Source organism: Schistocerca americana, chromosome 2 (genome assembly GCF_021461395.2).
Source record: "Schistocerca americana isolate TAMUIC-IGC-003095 chromosome 2, iqSchAmer2.1, whole genome shotgun sequence".
NCBI lineage: Eukaryota > Metazoa > Arthropoda > Insecta > Orthoptera > Acrididae > Schistocerca > Schistocerca americana.
The window spans coordinates 731950786-731977479 of NC_060120.1; the positions used below are offsets into that span (position 1 = coordinate 731950786).

General features: G+C 41.1%; 1 protein-coding gene across 2 annotated transcripts in view; it reads left to right on the forward strand.

Moving 5' to 3' along the window:
* Window positions 1-588: 588 nt before the first annotated feature.
* The window catches only part of LOC124595044 (protein takeout-like), a 79750-nt gene continuing 53644 nt past the window's right edge, over window positions 589-26694 (forward strand). Inside the window, exon 1 of one of the 2 annotated variants that reach the window (XM_047133607.1) lies at window positions 589-747. In XM_047133607.1, coding sequence (XP_046989563.1) covers window positions 660-747 — 88 coding nt within the window. In that variant the 5' untranslated portion in view covers window positions 589-659. The remainder of the gene's footprint in view (window positions 748-26694) is intronic. The other variant, XM_047133606.1, reaches the window with a different exon arrangement.

Below are 26694 nucleotides of genomic sequence, written 5' to 3' on the forward strand. Positions count from 1 at the left end.
ATGAGGGCCAGAGACAGACCAATGAGTTACTGACTTGCACAATTTGTGAAGACCTTTCTATTGAATAAATCATCCATTTTTTCTGAAACTGTAGATGTACGTCACATCTACGAATTTCCTTATCATTCGGTTAATTCTTTCGTGATGCGTCTTTACTTTTTGTCTTAGAGTGTCTTCTTCCTGGAGTGTACTATATATTTATGTGTTAATTACACCCTAAGACAGATAAAAGGTCAGTTGAGGCATTGTAGGAGAATAGACTTCAGAACCACCTAAAAGCTAAATCTTTGCTCTGACTTGCATCACGAGCGAATCAAAGGTAGCCAGTGAATCCAGTCAGCGGATGATATCAGACACGCTGGTGAGCAATAAAAGTGACAACGGAGGCTACTGCTTATAACTTAGCGTGTAACGAATAGCATAGGACCTAAATAATAGCATGATGATTGCACGAATTCAGCTCGAGGAGGCCTTGAGATTCAAGTTTGTTGGAAAATGAAAAACAAAACTGAAGGCCATCGCAGTTTATTAATAGTTGCAACGGACTGTTGAAGGATAAGTACAGCGTTGCGAAATCGGCGTCGTTGCGGCGTTAACTGCGGGAACGGCTGGAGACCGGCTCTGGGCTCTTGCCAGTTGCTGCCGCTCAGACACACGCGATGTGCCGACGCGTGTGCTACGCACTGCCGCCGCTGCTGCTGCTGCTGCTGCTGTGTGCGGCGCATCAAGCCAGAGGCCGCGATTTGCGTGAGTACTTTGCGTAGCTTACTGGCAACAACAGCACTGCCTCCATAGGACAACATTTTCACATTGAATTAGCCGAGATTGTATCCAGATCTCGATATTAACTACGTCATTTCTCTGGATGTGAAACGTGTGTTGATGGTCAGCGCTTCATTGCTCATGATTAATTTTCTGAACGATGTTATGTTGTTAGGAGAAGGTTGGTTTCCATTTTGATTAAGTTGTGTAAGTGCTGATCGATGTTAGAGTACTTTGAAAGGTATAGTTTAAACTATGGCGTTAGAATGGTTCCGAAACAGCATACTGGTGTTGGGATCTTCAGAACGCTAATTGAAACGCCCGCTAAACCCGCAGGGCAGAAAAGGTGATTAGGATTATGGAAAGGGTCAAATAAGGTGGCGATCAGTTTCACTTCATAATTGTAACTTACGTAATTTAATAACACATTTAAACCAAAACGGCACCTTTACACACTACGAGTTTCAAAATCCAATTCTTTCATGGCTGAAGGCCTCCAAACAAGAAATCTTAAAAATCAACAATATAAATTTCAAGTGACTGAAGACAAGCAGTTAAAATTGCTAATAAAATAATTAAAATATATATGTATATATCACAGCTAGGCAGAAAGCCTCAAGACAAAAGTGGATAGAACAAACATAAACAAAATGCAATACCAATGGCTGAAGGCCACAATTAAGTTTCAAAATTTTAAAATATATTGCCATTATCTTTTAAGGCAGAAGGCCGCAATGTTTTCTCTTAAGGGGAAATTTTAAGAATAAAGCTTTAAGCGACTGAAGGCCTACAGTTGATTTTACAAAAATTCAAAAGTAACTTAAACCCTTAAGTTTTAAGTGGCCGAAAGCATGCTAAATGAAAAGGCAACGGAACGACAATAACTAAATTTAAGAATAAGGGTTTAAGCGGCTGAAGGCCCACAATTGATTTTCCAAAAATACAAAATACCTTAAACCTATAAGTTTTAAGTGGCTGACAGCGCACTAAATGAAAAGATAGCACAACAACAGTAACTTTCAGCAAAACATCCCCTTGCCAGAATACAAACTTACTTATACGGGCTGAAGGCCCTTGATTTACATAAAACAAAATAAAAATCTGTTTTCCTTTTAAGCATTGGCTATAATATATTACCAAAACACTATTAAACACCCATGAAAAGGACAATATAGACAACAGCACTCACACGCCTCCTGGGGAGGGGCGGGGGACAGGGGAGGGGGGGGGGGAGAGGGGGTGCCCTCGAAACATTAACGTTCACTTAGGTGAGATAGGTGGTGGGCCCAACTACACTTACTCTATCGGTAACCCAACCAAGAGATAGTCACGGACCGACCGACCAAACAAGTTGCTAGCCGCCAATCGGTACATGATAAAGACCAAACTGTTACGGACGTGATTATCCACAATGAAATATGTATTAAGCAGTCAAAACTACACACCGTGTTGGACAGTGACAACAGGTGAGGAAAGGACACCGCCTGAAATTACGTTAGTGGCCAGGGCAGGTAACAGGAACACTAACGGCCACAAGGCAGAAAATTCCGCTGGTGCACTTGAATTGTAATGAAGCAATATAATTCATTCCACATCACGGCGGCTCGATTTCACCACTGCAAACATTCGGTGTTGCTCACAGGAAAAGCTCCCTAACAGAGAACCACCGGATCGAACGACACAACATGAATAGACGTGGCTTGGGTACTTAAGACACCAACCAACTTTGACGTCCTGGGTCGGTGAGCCACGAAGCTTGTAGCGATCGGACAGCTCCAGACATGCTCCGACACTTCGTAGGGACCGCCACCGGACCCAGCTGAGTGTGCCGCACGGAGATATCCTCCCTGGTCCGCACCAACCGTCCGACTCCCGCACACCCCCTAGCCGGAAACTACACTCCTGGAAATGGAAAAAAGAACACATTGACACCGGTGTGTCAGACCCACCATACTTGCTCCGGACACCGCGAGAGGGCTGTACAAGCAATGATCACACGCACGGCACAGCGGACACACCAGGAACCGCGGTGTTGGCCGTCGAATGGCGCTAGCTGCGCAGCATTTGTGCACCGCCGCCGTCAGTGCCAGCCAGTTTGCCGTGGCATACGGATCTCCATCGCAGTCTTTAACACTGGTAGCATGCCGCGACAGCGTGGACGTGAACCGTATGTGCAGTTGACGGACTTTGAGCGAGGGCGTATAGTGGGCATGCGGGAGGCCGGGTGGACGTACCGCCGAATTGCTCAACACGTGGGGCGTGAGGTCTCCACACTACATCGATGTTGTCGCCAGTGGTCGGCGGAAGGTGCACGTGCCCGTCGACCTGGGACCGGACCGCAGCGACGCACGGATGCACGCCAAGACCGTAGGATCCTACGCAGTGCCGTAGGGGACCGCACCGCCACTTCCCAGCAAATTAGGGACACTGTTGCTCCTGGGATATCAGCGAGGACCATTCGCAACCGTCTCCATGAAGCTGGGCTACGGTCCCGCACACCGTTAGGCCGTCTTCCGCTCACGCCCCAACATCGTGCAGTCCGCCTCCAGTGGTGTCGCGACAGGCGTGAATGGAGGGACGAATGGAGACGTGTCGTCTTCAGCGATGAGAGTCGCTTCTGGCTTGGTGCCAATGATGGTCGTATGCGTGTTTGGCGCCGTGCAGGTGAGCGCCACAATCAGGACTGCATACGACCGAGGCACACAGGGCCAACACCCGGCATCATGGTGTGGGGAGCGATCTCCTACACTGGCCGTACACCACTGGTGATCGTCGAGGGGACACTGAATAGTGCACGGTACATCCAAACCGTCATCGACCCCATCGTTCTACCATTCCTAGACCGGCAAGGGAACTTGCTGTTCCAACAGGACAATGCACGTCCGCATGTATCCCGTGTCACCCAACGTGCTCTAGAAGGTGTAAGTCAACTACCCTGGCCAGCAAGATCTCCGGATCTGTCCCCCATTGAGCATGTTTGGGACTGGATGAAGCGTCGTCTCACGCGGTCTGCACGTCCAGCACGAACGCTGGTCCAACTGAGGCGCCAGGTGGAAATGGCATGGCAAGCCGTTCCACAGGACTACATCCAGCATCTCTACGATCGTCTCCATGGGAGAATAGCAGCCTGCATTGCTGCGAAAGGTGGATATACACTGTACTAGTGACGACATTGTGCATGCTCTATTGCCTGTGTCTATGTGCCTGTGGTTCTGTCAGTGTGATCATGTGATGTATCTGACCCCAGGAATGTGTCAATAAAGTTTCCCCTTCCTGGGGCAATGAATTCACGGTGTTCTTATTTCAATTTCCAGGAGTGTATATGCATAAGACAATGATGGTTCACGGTGCAAATATCGATATACATCGCTTGTGTCACATGTAGAAGGAGGAAGAACCACGGCATAACCGCAACAATGGCGGGAAACCAAACACAGATAGACAACCAAGTTCAAGGAAACACATAATTCGGAGTGAGCACTGCTCAACCTCCCCCCCTTAAACTTAACCCAGGAATAGGTTAATTCAAACCCCGAGCTACTTGAACTTAACTTGACTAAGGTGAGCCTGATATTGCTTGCCTGAGCTGTTCTCTTTAACCAAGAGATTTACCGGGCCTAATACACGCCTAATAGTGCAAGGCTTCAGAAAACGAGGAGTAAATTTACTAAGGTTACCGCCGCGCACCTGCCTCATTTGGAAATTCCGGACATATACTTGGTTCCCCAGCCTACCCTTAAGGGTTTCCCGATTACGACTATAACGCTCGGCTTGCTTATTATGAGCTCTGAGTATATTATGCCTGGCCCGGTTCCAGTTTTCCTTGATGACCATCGGATTAACGTCAGGTGGAATTAGATCCTGAATTTCCCACGAGTAGGAAAGAGGGGAATTAAATGGGTAGGAAGAGATCAAGGATGCAGGCGTAACTCGCGAGGCTTCATGACTGGCGGTATTAAAGGCAAAACTGAGCCAGGGAAGACTGGAGTCCCGTTTGCTTGGTGTTTTCTGATAAAAATAATCAAAGTGGATTTAAGATTCAGATTAACCCCTTTCCGCAAAGGGCCCCTGGGGATAATACAGGGTGGTGGTGAGATGCGTAACACCATTCTGAAAGCACAAGGTCTTAAAGGGGGGCGAAAGAAAGGCAGGAGCGTTATCACTAACCAGCTGCTCACGTGGCCCGAAAACACTAAAGACACTAGCCAAGTGATTAACCGTGGTGGTAGCGGTAACGATATGACTGGGAAGGATCCAAGTAAACCTAGAAAATGTATCAATCATAAAGAGTATTTATCGATGACCCCGTTTAGTCCGAGATAAAAGCCCTAAACAATCAATATAGAGCTTGTGCATGGGAGAGGACTCTCGTTCAGAACTCAACCAGCCTTGTTGAAGGGCATTGTTGGGTTAGGCTGCGTTACACAAGCGACATTGAGCTATCATTTGCCTAACATCCTGGTCCAAAGGGGGCCAAGTTAAATGCTCCTTGATATTTTGGAGCGTCTTATAAGTCCCTAAATGGCCACCCACCAATGAATGATGAAAATAACGGAAGACTGGATGCAAACAGATCTTAGACTGAAACTTCCTGGCAGATTAAAACTGTGTCCCCGACCGAGACTCGAACTCGGGACCTTTGCCATTCGCGGGCAAGTGCTCTAACAGGTTCGCAGGAGAGCTTCTGTAAAATTTGGAAGGTAGGAGACGAGATGCTGGCAGAAGTAAAGCTGTGAGGACCGGTCGTGAGTCGTGCTTCGGTAGCTCAGATGGAGAGCACTTGCCCGCGAAAGGCAAAGCTCCCGAGTTCGAGTCTCGGTCGGGGACACAGTTTTAATCTGCCAGGAAGTTTCATATCAGCGCACACTCCGCTGCAGAGTGAAAATCTTATTCTAGATCTTAGACTGCTTAGCATTGCCCACCTTCCTGCAAAGAATATCCCTCTTAATCTCATTTTCTTCCGAGAGCTCTCCTGCCAACACACGTTGCTTAATACCAGCCCACACAGGGTCCTGGTCCTGATGGTACGCAATGTCTTCAAACAAAAGGGGAATTTCACCTAACACCACACAATTAAGACTGTCGCCATCTACTTGGTCTTGCTTTCCTGACTAGACACGTCTTCGGCAAACATCCGGCTGAGAACATCCGCCAAGACATTTTCAGAACCTTTAACATGTTTAACTTCGAACTGAAAAGTCGAAACACGTACTGCCAACCTGGCAATACGGCCAGTCTTGCGCGGCCTCTCCAGTACCCAGCTCAACGCTTGCTTGTCGGTTTCCAATTGGAAAACCAGATGCTCAAGGTAGAACCGATACTTCTCTAATCCAAACAAAACGGCCAAGGCCTCGCATTCATAGACAGAGTACTTAAGCTCGGCATCTGTTAACCGCCGAGACGCGTAAGCTAATGGTTGTCTCTGCCCCTAAAAATTCCTGGAGGAGAATCACTGAAATACCGGCAATTGTAGCATCAGTCTGCAAGATAAACCTTTTGCTAAAATCGGGTACCCCAAGAACCAGCGGGTTGGCTATTGCTGTCGTAATTTGTTCAAAGGCAGCCTCCTGGGCAGGTCCCCATTCGAAACGCACGCCTTTACGGCTTAACTGATTTAAGGTTGCCGGCAACTGAGCAAAATTGGGCACAAAACGCCTAAAGTAATTTGCCATGCCATAAATCTAGCGATTCCCCGCTTATCAGCAGGAGAAGGCAATGCCCACAGGGCTTTCATCCGCTCTTGGTCAATGTGAATACTCTGACCCGAGACTATATGGCCTAAGAAAGATACCTCCGGCCTAGCTAGCGTAATTTTACTAGGTTTAACAGTTAGACCAGCTCGCTGTAACCTCAACTTTCCGCATATGCTCCAAGTGATCCTCAAACGAACGACTATAGATATCCAAGTCGTCCATATAATTATAAACATATACTAACTTCAAGTCTCCAAGAATATTATCCAATAAACGAGTAAGCACCGCCTCTCTGGTAGCTAACCCAAAGGGGACTCTGTTAAACTCGAACAAGTTCTAATCCGTACAAAAGGCAGTGACATGTTTACATCATCCAGCCAGCGGAATTTGATAATAGGCCTGATTCAAATCAAGAACAGTAAGCCAATTATCGCCAGCAAAACAAGTAAAAGGATTATGCATATCCAGCAAAGATACTGATTCCAGTACAACCTTGGCATTCAAACGCCGGTAGTCAACGACAGGTCTGAAATCCCGCCCCTGATCCTTAGGTACTAGAAAAATTGGAGAAGCATAAGCAGAAGTAGAAGGTCTGATGACTCCTTGTTCCAGCATCTGAGATATCTTAGTGCTGAGTACCTTAACATTCTGGGATGACAGGCGGTATGGAGGTTGCCTAGCGAGGGTGTCATCGGACAATGGATATGATGTTCAAGAACACTGGCGACACCCAGTGGAGAAAAACAGTGCAACAAATCGCGTAACTGAGACACCTGATTGGGCAAGAGATCGGCCAGATCAAATTCATTAGCTGCAACCTGTACGCCAAAGGTCCCGACAGTTCGCCATACACCAGGTTTAGCGCACTCACAAAGGCCAAACTTCTCACCAGGAGAGAACGTAAAGGACAAGGTGTGCCTGGAATACTCCAAGATGAGCCCGGTCTTATAAATGAAATCATACCCCAATATTAGATTAAGGGGCTCCAGAAAGGCTCAAAATCATGAAAAGTTCAATTTTTACTTTTTTGCGTTTTCTGAATCTGCCGACTATTACCTTTTAATAGATATATAATTTATTCAATCCCGAAGACTACAACTATTTTTAAATTTTTTTTGAAATGTGTTCTACATGGGCGTGACCCACTGTGCCCCAAAGAAGAAGAGAGTTGGTGTAAATACAACAAAGGATTGTTAACTGGTGAAGTGTACACTCATAAGCATAGTCTGCCTCATGCAATAATGGAGGTGATAAAACCTATTTTCAGAGACTTAGCAGCACCTGAACTGTTGAAAAAGTGTATTCACGGAAAAACTCAAAACCCCAATGAAAGTGTAAATAGTGTTATATGGTCGAGAATCGCCAAGACTATATTTGTTGGAATAGAAACACTTCACTTTGGTGTGTATGATGCTGTTGCGACTTTCAATGATGGCAACATTGTAAGGTGCAAGGTATTTAGAAATATGGGAATGAAGATAGGTTCTAACATGATACGAGCGATGCTTGCTTTAGACAAGGAACGCCTTCGGGCTGCAGACAGAGCTGTAAAGAGTCTAGAAATACAAGCAAGAGTAAACAGGAGGAGGAACAAGAGGAAGCTGGAGGAGGAGTTTGCAGAGGATGAAGATAATCCATCCTATGGACCTGGAATGCACTAAAAAGTTAATCCAATCTTTGTCGCTCGATTCCCAAAACTTTTATTTTCTCATACTAATTACATGTTTTCTAAGGATCTTCCAAACATATTTGTTTCAAACTTTCAGTAAATGTTACACAGTACCTTCTGCATAATTTAACACAGCCTTTTTCCAAAAAACTGTATATTTTTGAATATATAAATAAAAAATTCCAAAAAATGTTGTGAATTTTCATTACAATTGAAAAAAAATCATCTTTAATAACTGAACTAAAATTTTGTAAAATCCCTGTGTTAAGTTGTAGCCCATATTCCAATAAATAATCTGTAAATAGTTCAACTTCCTACCTCAAATACTTTGTGAGGAAAGATGTAATTTACAAGCGTTATTTTAACATTGCAAGTATAGGGCGTTCCGGAGCCCCTTAACAGACAGTCCCTTAACCGAGGCTAAAGGTACAGGCCAGGAAAACTCGGCAACTTACACACTCCCCTGGACCAAACCCTGCAAAGGTAACACCTGGCCATTGGCCACCTCACATCTCTGCACCGGAGACAGGACCGAACGAAGTCTAGTAACATGCCCAAATTCCAAAAACCACTCAAAACTCAATAATGACAAGGAACTACCAGAATCCAAGAGAGAGCTAACGAGCTCGCCACCTAGCCGAGAACAAACGTAAGGCAAAGAGGATGATGCGGGGGTGACCATGGGAGTACACCAAGGCCTAAAGGTTCGAACCCGGGTTCGCGTGCCAACCCGGCGTCATGTATTGGAGCACGAGGCTCATCACATGAGCATACCAAATGAGCTGTACTGCCGCATCTGAAACAATGCCTGGACTCCCTTTTGCTAACTTTGACGGATGTGGATAATCCGGAATCGGCCCCTATGTCGCGCCCTGCAACCTCCCCACGGCCGTCGTTCTCAGAGGGGAATGCGAATGCTGCTACAACCACATCACGGAGTTCTCCCCCAGTCTCAGGCTGCTTACGGAAAACAAAATGCGCCGCACAGAAACTAATTAGCGTGCAGGTAATTCAATCAGAAAAGCCAAGGAGCCTGTGTGGACTCTATCGACATTCTGATATAACTGCTGTAACCCCACTGCACTTCCCAAATGTGGCGGCACTCATCTTGTTTCCGAACCGCAGTTTTTTATGTGTTTCCACAATGTAAGCAGTATGATTCGAAAGACAACAGAAAAACCTATAATGAATCAACTGTCGGCCGATTAAAAAGAAAAACCTACATCGGTTGCCAAACTATAGTGATCTGCTTACAATAATATGGTAGAGTAAGTGTTGGGAACCAGAATGAAAAACGCTCCTATAATAGCAAAAATGGGGAATACTTCCTGGTCAGAGTTAGGGATGTAAAAGAAGGGCACTAGCTTTTCGACATATCCGGCAGCAGGAAAGACATTTAAATCAATATATAATTTTAGATAGCATGGTTGGAGATAAAACAGCAACCTATTCCAAGTTATGACATAATGAAACAGTGAAGATCCCAAATAATCATTCATTTGAAAATGACGACCGATTTCAGCTTTTATGCTCGCCAACTTGAGATCCACGGCAATTCATGTCTGAAGTCGGTGGTGCACGGAACAGTTGCGTGATTGCATGGTCGTTTAGTGCTCAAACGACCGTGCAATAAGTGAAGACGGCATCACGCAACTGTCCTGTGCATCGCCGACCACAGCCAAATGGTGCCGTAGCTCTGAAGATGGCCACTTGTGTGATGCCAAGGTCGTTTACAGCTTAAACGACTGTCCAGTAAATGACCTTGGCATCACGGGACTGTTCTGCACACTGCTGACTTCAGAAAAATGGTGCCATACATCTGTCAGCATAAAGGTCAAAACCCGTCATCATTTTTAAATAAATAATTATTTGCTATCTTGACTGTTTCAGAAACATACTGGTATAGTCGCGACTGTTTACGAGCTAACACTACTTCCACAGTGCAGTGAGCTACCTAAACCGTAAGGTATTGACATACCTTCTTATTGCAATCTATAGGCTAAACTCCCTGGTCCTGTACCCAAAATCCAGAACATTTTCCACCCATAGTAAACAATATATAATATCAGATATGACTGAAGAGCGCACATGTTATAGGTAAAAAAAGTTTTTCTTGGCAGCGTGGGGGAGGGGCGGGGGATGGCAGGTAAAATTTCTACAGGTGAACTTGTTCCTGGAGAAACGCTACAGTAATTTTTTGATTACCGGTTGGGGGAAAGGGTTGATTTTTTTCTATGAGGGGACAGTTTCAAACACACTCCCCATTACATGTGTAGTGAGGGATGTAAGAACAAAGAGACACAAATTTATGTGCTTCTAGAGAGTGGGATGCATCTACTATAGGAAGCATCTGGGAGTGGAGGTACATCTACATGCTGTATCAAAAATAATCATCCTATTTGGCACGTCTATATTTCTGAAACTAATGAACATATACAACGGATTTGGTTCTCTGAAGAACTGCAAACTCAAAAAGTTTCTTTCATACCTTTCCAAAGGTGTTCGATACGCCCCCTTGAGACGCATGGCATATATCATTGCAATATTCAAACTGTTCCCACACTGCAGCGAGCTTGTCTCGAGTTGTGATGTCACAGTTCATTCATTGTTGTTGTTAACGGAGGCACATAAACAGTCATTTATAAATTTTATAAGCCCCCGCAAGAAATAATCGCATACAGTCAAGTCCGATGAACTGAGACCTATCCATCGTTCAGGAATCACTTGATTTAAAAATTCCCGCACTTACAGATGACATTGTGGCAGTGCCCCATTCTGTTGGTAATTTAAGTCGTTCGAAACGGTTTACAACTTTGGGAAAAGAAAATTCTCAAGCATATCGAGATATGTGCTTTCTGTAACAGTGTTCTCGGCAAAGAAAAATGGACCATACACGTTCTCCCGTGAAACTGCAATAAACACAAAAAATTTTTGTGAGTCCCTCTCATGATGTAAAACTTCATAGGATTGTTCCGGCTCGATATTTTCACATTATGGCGGTTCACCTTTCCATTTAAATGGATGCAGCAGCTGAATTTTGTGTGGTTTCATGTGTAAACATCAAAGCCACTCATGCCAGATGGACATCGAGGGCATGTTGAGCTGTCGAGCTGCAGAGTGAACGAATTTCTGTGGACTCCTTGTGAAACTACGGCTGATGCATTTGACGTCTGTGTCAGACACTCCGGGACGGCCCAGCGATTTGCCTTTACACAACCAACCTGTTTCTCGGAGTTTTTCATGTCTTCCTCCAATGCTCCATGCAGTAGGAGGATCCACACCGTACCTAGTACGAAAGTGACGCTGAACAGTCATTACTGATCCGCACTGCGCAGAACATAAAACACAAAACGCTTTCTGTTGTCCTGACACCATTTTTAATAGAACTGAAGTGGGCGCCCACTGCAGCTATCTAGCGCAAACCAAGGAAAACTCGAGTATTTGCTGTTTCCAACAGTATGCTGTTCACGCACATACCTAAAATAACATTATAGTAGTGATTTTTTTAAATCACATGATTTTTTTTGATACACCCTGTATAATACTAAGTATCCCAGAGTGGGTATGCATGCAACCTAATATTAGTGAGGTGTTGTGTTATATTGCACAAGATGACTAATTGCATGGTGGATGACTTGATGGAATGTGTCATGTTCCAAGACATATCACATATTATGTTACTCTACTTTACACAATGCATTATATTACATGATATTGGTACTAATACCAACAAGTAAAAAAGTAAGAATATGTCCAGGTGTTTTGATTCCAAAGTCTTTGAAGCTGCCAAATAGGTCGAAAAGCTCGTTCCCCGCTTTTCCGTTTCTAAATGTGCCCAGCACATACTCACCTTTCTTGTACTGTGATAAGAGCATTTTTCATTGTGGTAAGCCAATGTTTCAGTCCAACAATTTGCAGAACTACTCATTTGCGCACAGCTCCTTGTAGTAATCACAATAGGACTACAAATAAGTCAAGTATTAAAAAAATGGAAGTCATTCAATGAAATGTGTTAATAAATTAATCAATAAACAGTTTAAAAAACTATGCACTGAAATTAAGAAAAAGACTCATTTAAACCGATGTATAATGCGAAGGCACACTTTCAACAAATGATTATATCTGTATTTTCAAAACCCACCAGCAATGTTTAGAAAGCTGCTAGAGGAATAAAAAGAATATGGATGAAGAGTACAAATGGTTGTATTGGCCAGGATAAATATGGTGGCAGCTCCCTTTCATTCTGTTGCAGCAGCCTAGTGGTGAACATTTAAAACTGTTCAGAGAGTGAGTTTACTGTTGACAGTTGCAGGCATTTGTGTATTTTCTAGATGTCTTTTGTAACGAAAGTAAAAAATTTATTTGCATGTATGAAATATATAATTGTATATATAATGACAGTTAACTGCTACAATGCTGGTAAAACATTATATTTTAGCTTTTGAAACACTCCATTTGTAAATTGCTATGGTTATGTAATTATCTATACAAACTTCATTTAGCATAATGACATTCAGTCAGTCCTAGTGGCCATTTACCTAACAAGGCAAACTAATCAAACACATGTTTTGTAATGTGTTTACCTTATTTCAAGACAACCGAGTTGATGATAGGACAGTAGTATTTCACAAAATGAGTATATTACAGCATTAGTATATTACATTTTGCCAAAAAGCTATACATTGTTTTTACAGCAGTCTGTTAAGATTCCACTATATTACATAAGAAAATCACTACAACAATAATGTTAGATACAGTAAAGAAAAAAGATATCAGAGAATGAAGCTGTGTATAACCTAGTAATAACTTTTGTAAATACAATGGGAACACAGCTGAGATTACTAGCAGCAAGTCGAATACATATCATACCTTAATCAAAACTTAAATTAGGCCAACAACAATAAGAAGGAAAGAAAGCCAAAGCTAAAGCTATAGAAATGGGAAGGCAACAGTAATAATGTTGAGCCTATATACCAGTAACCTGTTAGTAGGTAAGTTGAAGATAGATGAGCAGGTAAATAGCAGAGTAAGAAAACCAGTAGAAACTGAAAAAACTGTTTAGTACATCCAAACCTGTTGAACTGAATAATAATAAAACAATGACACAAGGAAAGGATCCAGTAAATAACAAGAAGCAACTTTTTGGAGAATAAAGTGAAGAACACAAGGACATTGTACATTTGTATTGCAGTGAAACTTTCCATATCAATGACAATGAATGCTATATTAAATGATCCAACTGCAAACTGTGGGATAATGATCAATGTGTTGGTTGTGAAGAGGATGAGAACATGTTTATGTGTAAATATTGTATTAATACCTGACTCTTGAACCTAATTTAACCTTTCCTTTTGACAAGCATTATGAAGCAAGTTGGAAACTGAAGAATCAATGAAAATTCTGCATAATGTTGTAGATGATTATTATATGGCAATATTTTTCAAATTTAAATATACTTCATTGTATACAATTCTATCTTTTTCATGTGACAATTTCTTGCTAGTCATCTGAGCCTTATTTTTGTTGCTATCAGTCTTTGACAACTTTTCCCCACCAGCTGCACAAAGTGGTCGTTTTGGAGAGCTGAATAATAGTGGAGTTCTTTCAGTTGCAGAATAGCTACAGTTTATATAGAAGTATTTCATGTGCCAGCCAAAGAACTGGGATCAGAAGCCACAGTTTCCTTAGGGTGGCCACTTTACCAGCTTTCACCCATATATGTGTCATTCTGTGAGATTAGCATTCCCATTACAGCCATTCTTACTATGTTATGCGAGCCTTTCCCTACATTATACATCTCAGATTGTCACATTAAAAAAACTATAACTAATAATTGAGAAAATGGTAACAAACTCAATGGCAAATGACTAAAAGTAGTTTTAGACCAGCTGCTGTAGAAACTTCCTTAAAAAACTTCCTTAAAAATTCATTGTTTAAATTTATCATTCACTGAATTTCTTTAAGATAAATAAATAAATTTTGGTTCACATTATTTGTGGTATGTTCAATAAAATTATCATGACTTCTTGTACATATTTTGTACTTGTACACATAGCTCTTATGCTTAGTTTTAAACCCATTGTTACCTGAATGTTACTAGAGTGCTATTTCATTCATCTGGTTTTTGCTGGTTTCCTGCCAAATTTTGATTGAATACAAACATCCCAGTGGTATTTTATGTCTCAAAATTCGAGATGGAAAATATTTTTATGCCATTCTATTCAATATGATTTAAGGGAGTTTTTTAATATTGCTTTAATATACTTACTGTATACTTTGAATGAAATATCCTCAGAAAGTGTTATAAGTAGATAATACTCAGTTTTTTGGAAATTCCTTCATGTTTTGAAAAATAAATAAAATAGTATCATTTATAACTCTCTTTAGGTAATACAACCAAATTTTTGCAACTTAGCTTTCTTTTACTTGTTGTCCAAATGTAAACTTCCTTCTTATATTACTTTTCTTTTTGAAGTTCGAGAAAGTGTTGTTCCTCTACATAAAGCAAAGATTAGAGGTGCAAATGGAATACCATTTTAATAAAGGTAACTTTTGTGAAGTTGCCATCTGTATATGAGAATTCGATGAGGCAAATTTGAAAACAGTATTTTAGAAAATAACTAAAAATTCAAGTTAATTTTGATACATAATACACCTTTTGTAACTGACTATGTAACTGATTATGGTCGAAGTAGAGACGATATAAAATGTAAACTGGCAATGGTAAGAAAAGCGTTTCTGAAGAAGAGAAATTTGTTAACATCGAGTATATATTTAAGCGTCAGGAAGCCTTTCCTGAAAGTATATGTATGGAGCATAGCCATGTATGGAAGTGAAACGTGGACGATAAATAGTTTGGACAAGAAGAGAATACAAGTTTTCGAAATGTGGTGCTACAGAAGAATGCTGAAGATTAGATCACATAACTAATGAGGAGGTACTGAATAGAATTGGGAAGAAGTGAGTTTGTGGCACAATTTGACAAGAAGAAGGGATCGGTTGGTAGGACATCTTCTGAGGCGTCAAGGGATCACCAATTTAATATTGGAGGGCAGTGTGGAGGGTAAAAATTGTAGAGGAGACCAAGTGATGAATACACTAAGCAGATTCAGAAGGGTGCAGGTTGCAGTAGGTACTGGGAGATGTAGAATCTTTTACAGGATAGAGTAGCATGGAGAGATGCATCAAACCAGTTTTAGAACTGAAGACCACAACAACACAATTCTAAAAATATTTCCTAATTGTACATTGTTTCAAAAATAAAAATATTCATCATTGGTTTGGTATTTATAATGTAATCATTCCAAGTTGTTTTAGAAAAGCAAATTACTTGTGTTGTTGCACATGTTTCTTCAAGTAGAAGAATTTAGCTGTTTAAAATATGAAAGGTGTTAGCACTCTGGCTTATAAAATTCAATAAACTAAATGGTCATAATCTAAGGCATTATGGGGCAAACCATTTAAACTAAATTTTTCTATTATAAAATTATGTGATATTGTTTTTTGTTTTTCCTGTCGTTTGTTAAAATTAAACATATAAATTGTACCTGTATTGCTCTTCTCTTGTTTCAGTGTAATCTGTTTCAGAAAAATGGCCTTTATTAAGAGAAACAGTCTGAATTTGGTTTTCTGTCGATACCTATTCTGTGCAGAATTTTGTAAAATTTATGAAAGATAAATAGCGAAAATCATATGTTTTACAATGTGTCAGTTTTGAAGTATAATGTTATCAGTTATAATATTCCTACAGAGATTCTGGCACTAATGATACACTTGCAATGTGATCCATGGTTTTTATGGGTAACCAAAGGGCAGTATTTAATTAAATAAATTTGACACAGGTAACTGACATTTCATTTATTACTTTTCCCCTTTTGCTCACATCAAAATAGTTGATTTGTGCCAGAAAACGTATTCTTTGTACTACAATATTAATTACAATATCAATTACAGCAATATTAACTTGAACTCAGAGGTAGATGCACATATTATGCTTCTTACATCCTTACAGATGACTAATAATATGTTTCCAGCATGCTGTATTAAATGCTAATTCAGAAAACACTGATTCATCTGCCTGCATAGTTTGAAACTGGGTCCAAGTAATCTAAAAGTAGCCATCAACTTAAAAAAAAACTTTGGCTGTTTGTAGGTCGAATAGGTAACTGATGTTTTGCTAAATGATAATGACTTTTCTAACTACAGCATAGAACTTTAAATGAAATTTACGTTTAAATAACAATCATATATGTGAATATAATTCGAATGTAAGTCAAATACATGCCAGTGAGGAAGCTATGTAACCCCTACTGAATACTTAATCCATGCCATCTCCAGTACTTCAGTTTCAAAATATAGGAACAAAATTTGTAGGTATGTGCATATGCTAAGTCCAACATGATCATCATCATAATTCATTCGATATCCATTGGTAGGAAAAGCGTATTCTAGACTTTCAAACCATTACACTTTTTGGCTGCATAGATCCATGTTGATTCACCATGTTTTCTAGTATCATATACATAAATGTGGAACCTTACTAACTATTGGAATACAGAAAAAAATTTATTTTGTTAATATTACATATATTTGTCTGTCTATATGACCTGCACACTTCTATTTAATTTTCACTGACATCATAATTATGTCTTCCATTCTAATATGTTCCTGTTACATTTCTATCCTCTCTTCTTTCTTTTAGAATTTCTCAATGTGGATGTATCTATTACTCACTGAAAGAATTTCGTTTCTTCAGTTATCTCTACAGGGAAAGTTCAAACCTCACTGCTGTGATTGCAAAATGAAATTACATACTGTCTTTTAAATTACAGTATGAAACAAATCAGGAGCATTGTTTCAAACATTGTATTTAGATTACTACAAGCTATTACTCGATTATTTACTTTGCTATCCATTCAGTCAATGTCTTTAATTACCCTGTACACAGATAACCATCAACTGTTCTATGACTATTGTAAATTAGTAGCATTCTTCTAATTTATTCATTATGCAAATCAGGCCTAATTCCAAACTTGACCTATATAGTTTTTCTACTAATAGATGCAGATCATCTGCACAATAAGCAAAGAGCATAATGTCACTTGGAAATCAGAAGTGTTGGAGAAATGTTCGATTAATCAATATTCTTTCTTCAATTTCATAGTTCAATACCTTGGATAGCTTCCAGAGGGCAACTGAAAACAATTCTGCTGACATGACATGTTTTATGTAGCTGTACCTTGAATTCTATGTAGGGTGTAGGCGTCTAAAACAAACTGTATCATTGACATAAACAATCTTCCATCCACATGTAGGTTGAATCAACGCCTGTTTTTGATAACAGCTGTTGGTGTTGAACTTAAAGCTATGAATTCTAAGCCAACCAGCGTTTGTACTCATTTCTGTACTATTTTGTGAAAAGCTTAGCGAATAGTTTGCACATTACACAGAGGAAGTTGATACCTTGCCTGCATCTACTCTTGTAAGGAACAATAATTACAGCAGGTTATTGCAGTTTAAAGAAGTGATGTCATTCTACAAACATTTTTAGAGGATAATTGGGCTACTTGGCGAAGATCTTGGCTTTTGATTTTTTGTTAAGTGAAGAGATACTGGTGACTGCAGCACACAGCTTAAGTTTTTGATTACAAAATAAGTGTTTAGGTCACCCCAAAACAACATTTCTTAAAAGCTTGCAATTGGCATACCCTGGGGGTGAGTTGGCATAACGTGACTGAATAGGGTTACTTATGCAGAATACAGCAACTATCGATGAAAAACATTTTATTTTGTCGAAACTTGGGGTTTCTTCCTTTTCAAAGACTAAATTTTTCAAAGATAAATTGGAATGAAGAAATAAAATTTGAGCAAAAATAAATTGTACTTAAGTGTCTAACATCAGTGTGATCTTAAATGTATGAACAAACAATGAATTCTTCAAGAAAAATAAGGTCTGCTTATTACTACATCTACCTACACCTATTCAGATAGAATACATTCAAAGTTTTGAATCGAACACGAATGTAGGAATAGGACGCTCATTTATTTTCATAGGTGGATTCAAATTCTGCACTATTTTACTTCGATTATATTTGATTGAATAATCTTCATCTGGCCATCTCCAGTTTTTCCCATTTTTGACCATGTTAGATATGCGAATTTCGTTGTCATCGTTTTCGTCAATCTTCCGAAGATACTGGTCGGCAGGCATGGTACTTCAAAGCAAAATTATTGACGTTGAATTCAGTGTGACTGAGAAGCCCTTGAGATAATGGATCATTTGTTGTTGATCTTTTTCGATGTATCTGTTGGAAGGCATTTTCGCCCAGAAAGGAATTTCCTTGACGATTGTTCGGGAGAGGGCAGAAGGTGTAATAATCTGAGGACGCAAAATCAGGTAAGTAATGTTATGTGGAATGACTTCCCAACCCAGATCCTTCATAGTGCTTTTTTACCCTTTTTTGTAAGTCTAGCAGAAGGCGGGTGGGCGTTATCGTGGTGGAGTAGCGTCTTCCTGATCATTGTTCTTGGATTGCGTCTCAGTTGTTGAAAATAAATGTCAGCAGAGATGGTTACATCTCAGGGAAGCAGTTCGTGGTACACCACACCATCACTGTTCCACCAAATGCATAGCATTATCTCTCGTGCATGCACAAAGGTTTTTGTACTGGATGTTGCTGCTTTGTTTGTGCTCAACCACTCCTTCTATTTGTTATATTAAGATAAATGTATATTTTCATTTCATCAATAACAATTCAGGATAAGAATTTCAGTGTTGTTCACTATCGAATTGATGACGAGCAAGAAGAGATGCACATATGGACACCTGCTGATTTCCTTAATTTTCGCTTAGAGTATGCAGTACAAATTCACGCAATTTTTGAATCTTCTCCACGCATGCAAATGTTGTATGATGGTAGAAAGATCACAGTTCACTACATTTTCCAGTTCTCGAGGACACTGACGTGGACCATTGTAGATTAATGGGTTTAAACGATCTCCATCAGACCCCAAATGTCATCCAGAATGTGGACAGTCAGTAATGTCGAAACGACCCTACTTAAGACGAGAAAACAATTTCCTTTTCGTGGTCTGTTTAATAGCATTGTCCCATACACGGCGCAAATGCTTCAGGCTGCCACCGCTGCTGACACCCTTCTATTAAGTTCAAACAACTGTTACGATTTCTCCACTTGGCGATCCATTTCCTAGCGTCCACAGCTCGACTATCTCTAAGTGACAAAATGACAATCTGTAAACTCAAATAGCAACAGTGAACTACAAATAAAAATGACAAAAAATAAATATACACATATCACCCGCAAGCTAAGGCGTCCACAGACGTCATTCAACATTTAAACGCCACTACAGATATTCGGATTTAGGTTATGACATATTCGTTGTGACTGCCATCATTGGCGATGATGTGGAGCAGAGGAATAGTGAAATTCTACATGACCCGCTGAGGAGTCGGAATATCGATGCTGTCGACGAACTCCTGAATCCCTGTTTTCAGTTGAGGAATAGTTTTGGCGTTATTGCTGCACACTTGGCTCTAATATAACCCCACAAAAACGAGTCGCATGTACACTACTGGCCATTAAAATTGCTACACCACGAAGATGACGTGTTACGGACGCGTAATTTAACCGACAGGAAGAAGATGCTGTGATATGCAAATGATTAGCTTTTCAGAGCATTCACACAAGGTTGGCACCGGTGGTGACACCTACAACGTGCTGACATGAGGAAAGATTCCAACCGATTTCAAATACACAAACAGCAACTGACCGGCGTTGCCTGGTGAAACGTTGTTGTTCAAGTGGCTCTGAGCACTATGGGACTCAACGTCTGAGGTCATCAGTCCCCTAGAACTTAGAACTACTTAAATCTAACTAACCTAAGGACATCACACACATCCATGCCCGAGGCAGGTGTCGAACCTGCGACCGTAGCGGTCGCGCGGTTCCAGACTGTAGCACCTAGAACCGCTCGGCCGCTCCGGCCGGCAAAACGTTGTTGTGATTCCTCGTGTAAGGAGGAGAAATGCGTACCATCACGTTTCCGAATTTGATAAAGGTAGGGTCGTAGCCTATCGCGATTGCGGTTTATCGTATCGCGACATTGCTGCTCTCGTTGGTCGAGAACTAATGACTGTTAGCAGAATATGGAATCGGTGGGTTCAGGAGGGTAATACGGAACGCCGTGCTGGATCCCAACGGCCTCGTATCACTAGCAGTCGAGGTAACAGGCATCTTACCCACATGGCTGTAACGGATCGTGCAGCCACGCTTCGATCCCTGAGTCAACAGATGGGGACGTTTGCAAGACAACAGCAATCTGCACGAACAGTTCTACGACCTTTGCAGCAGCATAGACTATCAGCTCGGTGACCATAGCTGCGGTTACCATGGCTGCATCACAGACAGGAGCGTCTGCGGTGGTGTACTCAATGACGGACCTAGGTGCACGAATGGCAAAACGTCATTTTTTCGGATGAATCCAGGTTCTGTTTACAGCATCATGTTGGTCGCATCCGTGTTTGGTGACATCGCGGTGAACGCACATTGGAAGCGTGTATTCGTCATCGCCATCCTGGCGTATTACCCGGCATGATGGTATGAGGTGTCATTGGTTACCCGTCTCGGTCACCTCTTGTTCGCATTGACGGAACTTTGAACAGTGGACGTTACATTTCAGATGTGTTACGACCCGTGGGTCTACCCTTCATTCGATCCCTGAGAAACCCTACATTTCCGCACGATAATGCACGACCGTTTGTTGGAGGTCCTGTACGAGCCTTTCTGGATACAGAAAATGTTCGACTGCTACCCTGGCCAGCACATTCTCCAGATCTCTCACCAATTGAAAATGCCTGGTCAATGGTGGCCGAGTAACTGGCTCATCACAATACACCAGTCACTATTCTTGATGAACTGTGGTATCATGTTGAAGCTGCATGGGCAGCTGTACCTGTACACGCCATCCAAGCTCTGTTTGACTCAATGCCCAGGCGTATCAAGGCCAGAGGTAGTTGTTCTCCGTACTGATTTCTCAGGCTCTATGCACCAAATTGCGTGAAAATGTAATCACATGTCAGTTCTAGTACAATATACTTGTCCAATGAATACCCGTTTATCATCTGCATATCTTCTTGGTGTAACTATTTTAACGGCCAGTAGTGTATTCAGATCCGCAGAAAATGGAGGCCAATCGATCCCCAAGCCAGTGGCCTCTAGATACCCCAGAACCAGAATACGGTCCCCAAAGTCCTCCTCCAGAACATTAAACGCTCTTCTGCTTCGACGGGGTCTAGCTCCGCCTCCTGTGGAAACCAGGGTTACCTTGGATAATGGGGATGAAATCATCTTCCAAAACCTTCACGTACCGTTTGGTAGTCTCCATTCCATTAAGGAATAACACACTGATTACTCCGTCTCAGGACATTGCACACCACAGTCACCCGTTGAGGGTGAAGAGAATTCTCGATCGCAAATGCGGATTCTCTTTCCCCCAAATGCGCCAGTTTTGCTGACTGACGAACCCATCCAATTGAAAGTGGGCTTGGTCGCTAAACCAAGCCATATGGCACATACTGATCCCAATCATACCTTGCGGCCAACCGTGCAGTTTGCACGTCCTAACGTAAACCGTTCAGAAGTTATGACAATTTTATTTCATGCAGTTCAATAATTGTCACTCTGAACTTCCAGAATGGCTTCTGTCGTTATTGTGTGTTTCTGATTCACATATAGTGACATACGGCTATTTAAAGAAACGTTTGAATGTTTGTTCAAATTTATCTCGTTGTTTGATGTGTGCCAGTACAGTAACTACACAATACATGTTTCTATTTTGTTCTGTTCCTGCTCTTGTTGATGTCAGTTTTCCATTGTGAGTTCTCACTGCCGTAACTACATTTCCTCAGGTGCTTCATTTATTGGTTAATTTAACTGTTATATGTCCTTGTCCTTGAATACTGTCACATGACCTTCCTAAGAGACTACTTGTCTATTGTCTTCATTCCTACTTTTAGTCTGCATCTTCGTATTCCACAACAACTTGAAATTTAGAAGTTGGATTCGTTCTTTACATGAAGCCTGCCTCTTTATTGTTTGATAAAATGTAGTATGCTTTATTTTATTTTCGTACTAAAAAATAAGAATTTGCTATTTGTTTTTTTCATGCACGATTGTTATTGTTTTCAGCAATTCTGAGACGTGTGACCTCTGTTATTTGTGGTAATATATCCACCAAAGAACTGTTCTTTAGTATAAAAAATCCACACCATTTCCTTGCAGGATTTTCTGTCATTTATCAGTTTCTGTCACTCTTCGGTATGTCTTCTGATTACTCGTCATTGCTTGGAATGATTTCCATTCAGTATATTTTTCTTATTTTTAAAAGAATTTTTTTAATCAGTCTGAAATTCATTAGATAGCTCTAACATTTTCTTGTAATTTTCTTGTGTACAGCAAACCGTAATACGAAGTTTTCGTCTGAACTTCATTTCTTCGCAGTGAAACATACAACTTAATTTGAGTTGTACTTAATCGTTTTTTCTTCACGTTTTCTTGCATCTCACTTGATATTATTTAATGGTGCTCTAATTCCCCCAAAGTATCAGCAGACGGTAAAGACTTGGGAATTACTCTTATTAAATAAAATGTTGCAGAAACGGATATCTAATGCCCTCTCTACTGTTCTTTTTGCTGTATGTTGTGCTAGCGTGTGCACAAACCATTTTAGTCAGGCACTATGACCTGAATCTGTTACATAAGTCAAAGAAATAATCGTTCAAGTGAAAGATTGTCTCAGAAACTCAGTAACGGAAACCGGGATTCCAAAAATCCTTGCTTAAGATATATTACCGTGAATGGTCCAAAAAGCAGGCAAGATACATGAACAGCATGACACCTAGCAGCTCTATGCTCAAAGCTGTCTCAGCTCAGGTCTAAGTTCTTGTAAACGTCTATACAGGGAATCATCATAATAGTTAGCTTCCTGATCATCTCTCAGCAGAGGCAAATGTTTAGACTGTCATTTAGCAGTCAGTAATTCATTGAGTATTTGTACGCCTCATACTTTATTTAGTCCAGAGCCAGTCTGTAGAGCGCGCTGGTGGGCAACCCATCCAAATTTGTTTCCTTTCCAGTGACCCATCAAGATTTTAGACTTGCGTGTGCTAACAGTTGCATGACGTGAGCGTCAGGTCCGAACACTGGGACACGTCCCAATTGTTTCCCATAAACCTCACTTTGGTGGAATTACGGACTCTGGAATCGGTACTTGGTTAAGTCACTTCTTGCAAAAGAAATTTTCTCGCTGCCGAAAAAAATTGAGGATAAATACAAGATTACTAGTCGACATCCGAAACACGTAACTCATACGTAAAATTATTTAGGAATGATTAATAAGTTGTATGAAATGGGAGGAATATATAATATTAGTAGCATTAAATGCATCTGTAAATGACTTGCATATAAGACGCTAGTGGGACAAATTGTGTTTCACCGTTTGGATGGGTATAAAAAACACGAAAGTTTTCAACCTAAAGGAATTTAAATGGCAATCAGTGGGAGAAAGGCGACGTTCTACTCGCAAAACGGTGGTGGTATATGTAGAAAACCCTGTAATAGAAGAAGACTATGTGATCATTCTGCGCCGGCCGATGTGGTCGAGCGGTTCTAGGCGCTTCAGTCGGAAACCACGCAGCCGCTACGGTCGCAGGTTCGAATCCTGCCTCGGGCATGGATGGGTGTGATGTCGTTAGGTTGGTTAGGTTTCAGTAGTTCTAAGTTCTAGGGGACTGATGACTCAGATGTTAAGTCCCATAGTGCTCAGAGCCATTTGAACGAATTTGATCATTCTGCAGTCACATTTATTTATTTTGCGTCAAAAGGAAAGAAGGAAGATTAGGGATTAACCTCAGATTAACCTCCTGTTGACAACGAGACCATTAGAGGAATTTCCTGTAGGGATCTTTGGAATAATGAGACTAGGCTACGTATCATAGAGCCACATGGTTTTGTCTCGCCCAACACATAAAAGAAATGTGATAGAAAATTGCTTTTTTGGTGCAAAGTACTCACCACCAGGTGACGCAGCATAGCTTTCGGCGTACAGGCTCTATACAGGGTAGTCAGAAACAGTCTGAGAAGTTTGTAATGGTGCTGCAGGATGGGTTATAACGAGAAACAGCTGTTAAGAAAATGTAGAGACGTTGCGCAGTTTTCGAGTTTCTTAGCATTGAAGCTAGCCAATCAGACCGTTGCACGCGCAAATTCAGACAGCCCGGCAGATACAGCTTGATAGCGCACATGACTGCACATCGTTCGGTTCGGGTTCGGTTCCTACTAACGTCTTGTATTCAATTTTTCTATCACTCTATTGTCTGCTCCTAGGAAACCAAACGAAGAACAAATCTTTGTATGTCCTTCCTTGTAATGGATGATTACAAGCATATTGGCTGTTCTATATCAAATGAAAATTAAAACATCTCCAGCCGTCACTTTTGCATTTAATTTATTTATGCAAGCAGTTTCGGTGTTCCATTACATCATCTTCTGACCTTTCGAACAACGTAAATTGGGAGGAGTCCAATCTTATGCTCAGTATAACAGGAGTCAATATTTAATAACCGATGTCAGTAGATCTCTGGTATACACGAGACTGTACCTTTGTATTAAATAAATTAAATTCAAAAGTTACGGTTGCAGGCTTTTTAATTTTTATTCAAACGCACAACACGTTAGGCGACACTGTCTCTGGCCCGCCACTTGAATTTGCCCACACAATTGTTTGATTGGCTAACTTCAACAATCAGCGTATCGAATTCTTTTTTTAACAATTATTTCCCAGCACAACCTACCCTGCAGCGTTGTCACAAGCTTTTCAAGCTGTTTCTGAGCGCCGTGTATACAGATGTAGACTGGTTTATTAAATTTAATCTTTACAGGGTTGCACACATTTTCTATAGCTTTTCTAAACTACAAAATTATTAATCAATTTGGCCATAGTCTGCCGTCCGTGTATTCAAGTCACTGTATATCTTTAAGCAAATGTAAGTATTTCGTTGATTTTTCGTAGTACATTGCTAGATATACGTAACGTTTTTAACTGAGATTACATTTATTTGGTGGCCATCATGACTAGCTAGCGGGTAGCGCACTGCACTCCGAAACTGGAGATCCCGGATTCAGTCCCAGACAGAGTCATGGGTTTTTCCCGTTCCATTCTCTCCGGTATGGCCCCAAGCCCTCCCACTGAGTACCGGGGATCGTTCCCCGAGGTAGAAGGCCGCTGGCGCTGTGGGCACGCAATAAGCCCCGTCTTAGTGCTGCAGCGAAGAAAAGCTGTGCTCTGTCTGCAGTGGGCCAGTAGCCCCGTGATGGGGTACGCACCAAAGACTTTACTTTGACCTGTATTCATTTCCTCATTCAATTCCCTCAGCATAATCTGTGAAACCTATACATCAGTCTTCTACTCTATTGCTTTCACCTGTTTCAGTCAGTCTTTCCCTAATACTTCCTTGAAACACTCCCCAACAGTGATTCTATCAAATTAACCAGGTCCCATGTCCTAAAACTCCTACCGTTCTGCAATTTATTCAGTTTTAATCTGTAGTTTATAATGTTTTACAGTGTGCAGTCTGGTTTCGAAGTCTCAAAAAAAAAAAAAAAAAAAAAAAAAGTACTCAAATGTGTATGAAATCTTATGCGATTTAACTGTTAAGGTCATCAGTCCCTAAGCTTAACACCACCTAACCTAAATTATCCTAAGGACAAACACACACACCCATGCCCGAGGGAGGACTCGAACCTCTGCCAGAAGGTTACACTCCTCTCCCCCATTTCGTGTCCTGCTACAACTTTTCCTTCTCTTCCCTTTCTCACTATCGCATTTCAGTCCTCATTAGTATTAAATTTTCATCTGGTTTAACGATCTAAATAATTCCTTTTATGGCATCAAACGTTCTTACCATCTTTTCATGAGTGGAGCTAGTCAGCACACAAACTTTTACAACCATAGTTAGTGTCGACTTGTATATAGTGTAATTATGGATTCACTATTTTGTTTATGGTAGTTTGCTGCATTTCTATTTTTGTATTTATTGTGAGACCTCGTTCTGCAATACATCTATTTGAATCTGTGTTGAAAAGCGTGTACTGACCTGTCCAAAAATCCGTTCTTCCTGCCGCTGCGTATCTCTAATTACCACTACCTTTCATTTCAGCCTATCCAAACTCTATTTTTAATTCCTTTAACCTACCTACCCTCTTAAAGCATCAAGTGTGGAACGCTCCGACTCGTAGGAGGCTGGTTTACCTGATGGCCAATATCTTTCTGAGTATATGAATGGACGATTTTACCTCCTATTGTAACCGCAGGGTGGCCGAGAAATTGCGTTGGGACCAAACGGAGAGCGGCCCGCGAACAAACAAATGAACAGAAAGGACGGGCATGAAACAACAACAACGGACGACCGAGAGAGACCTTACAACGACAACACGCAAGAAGCAACGGAGTGACAGGGACAACCAAACGAATCCAACACGTCCACTAGTAATG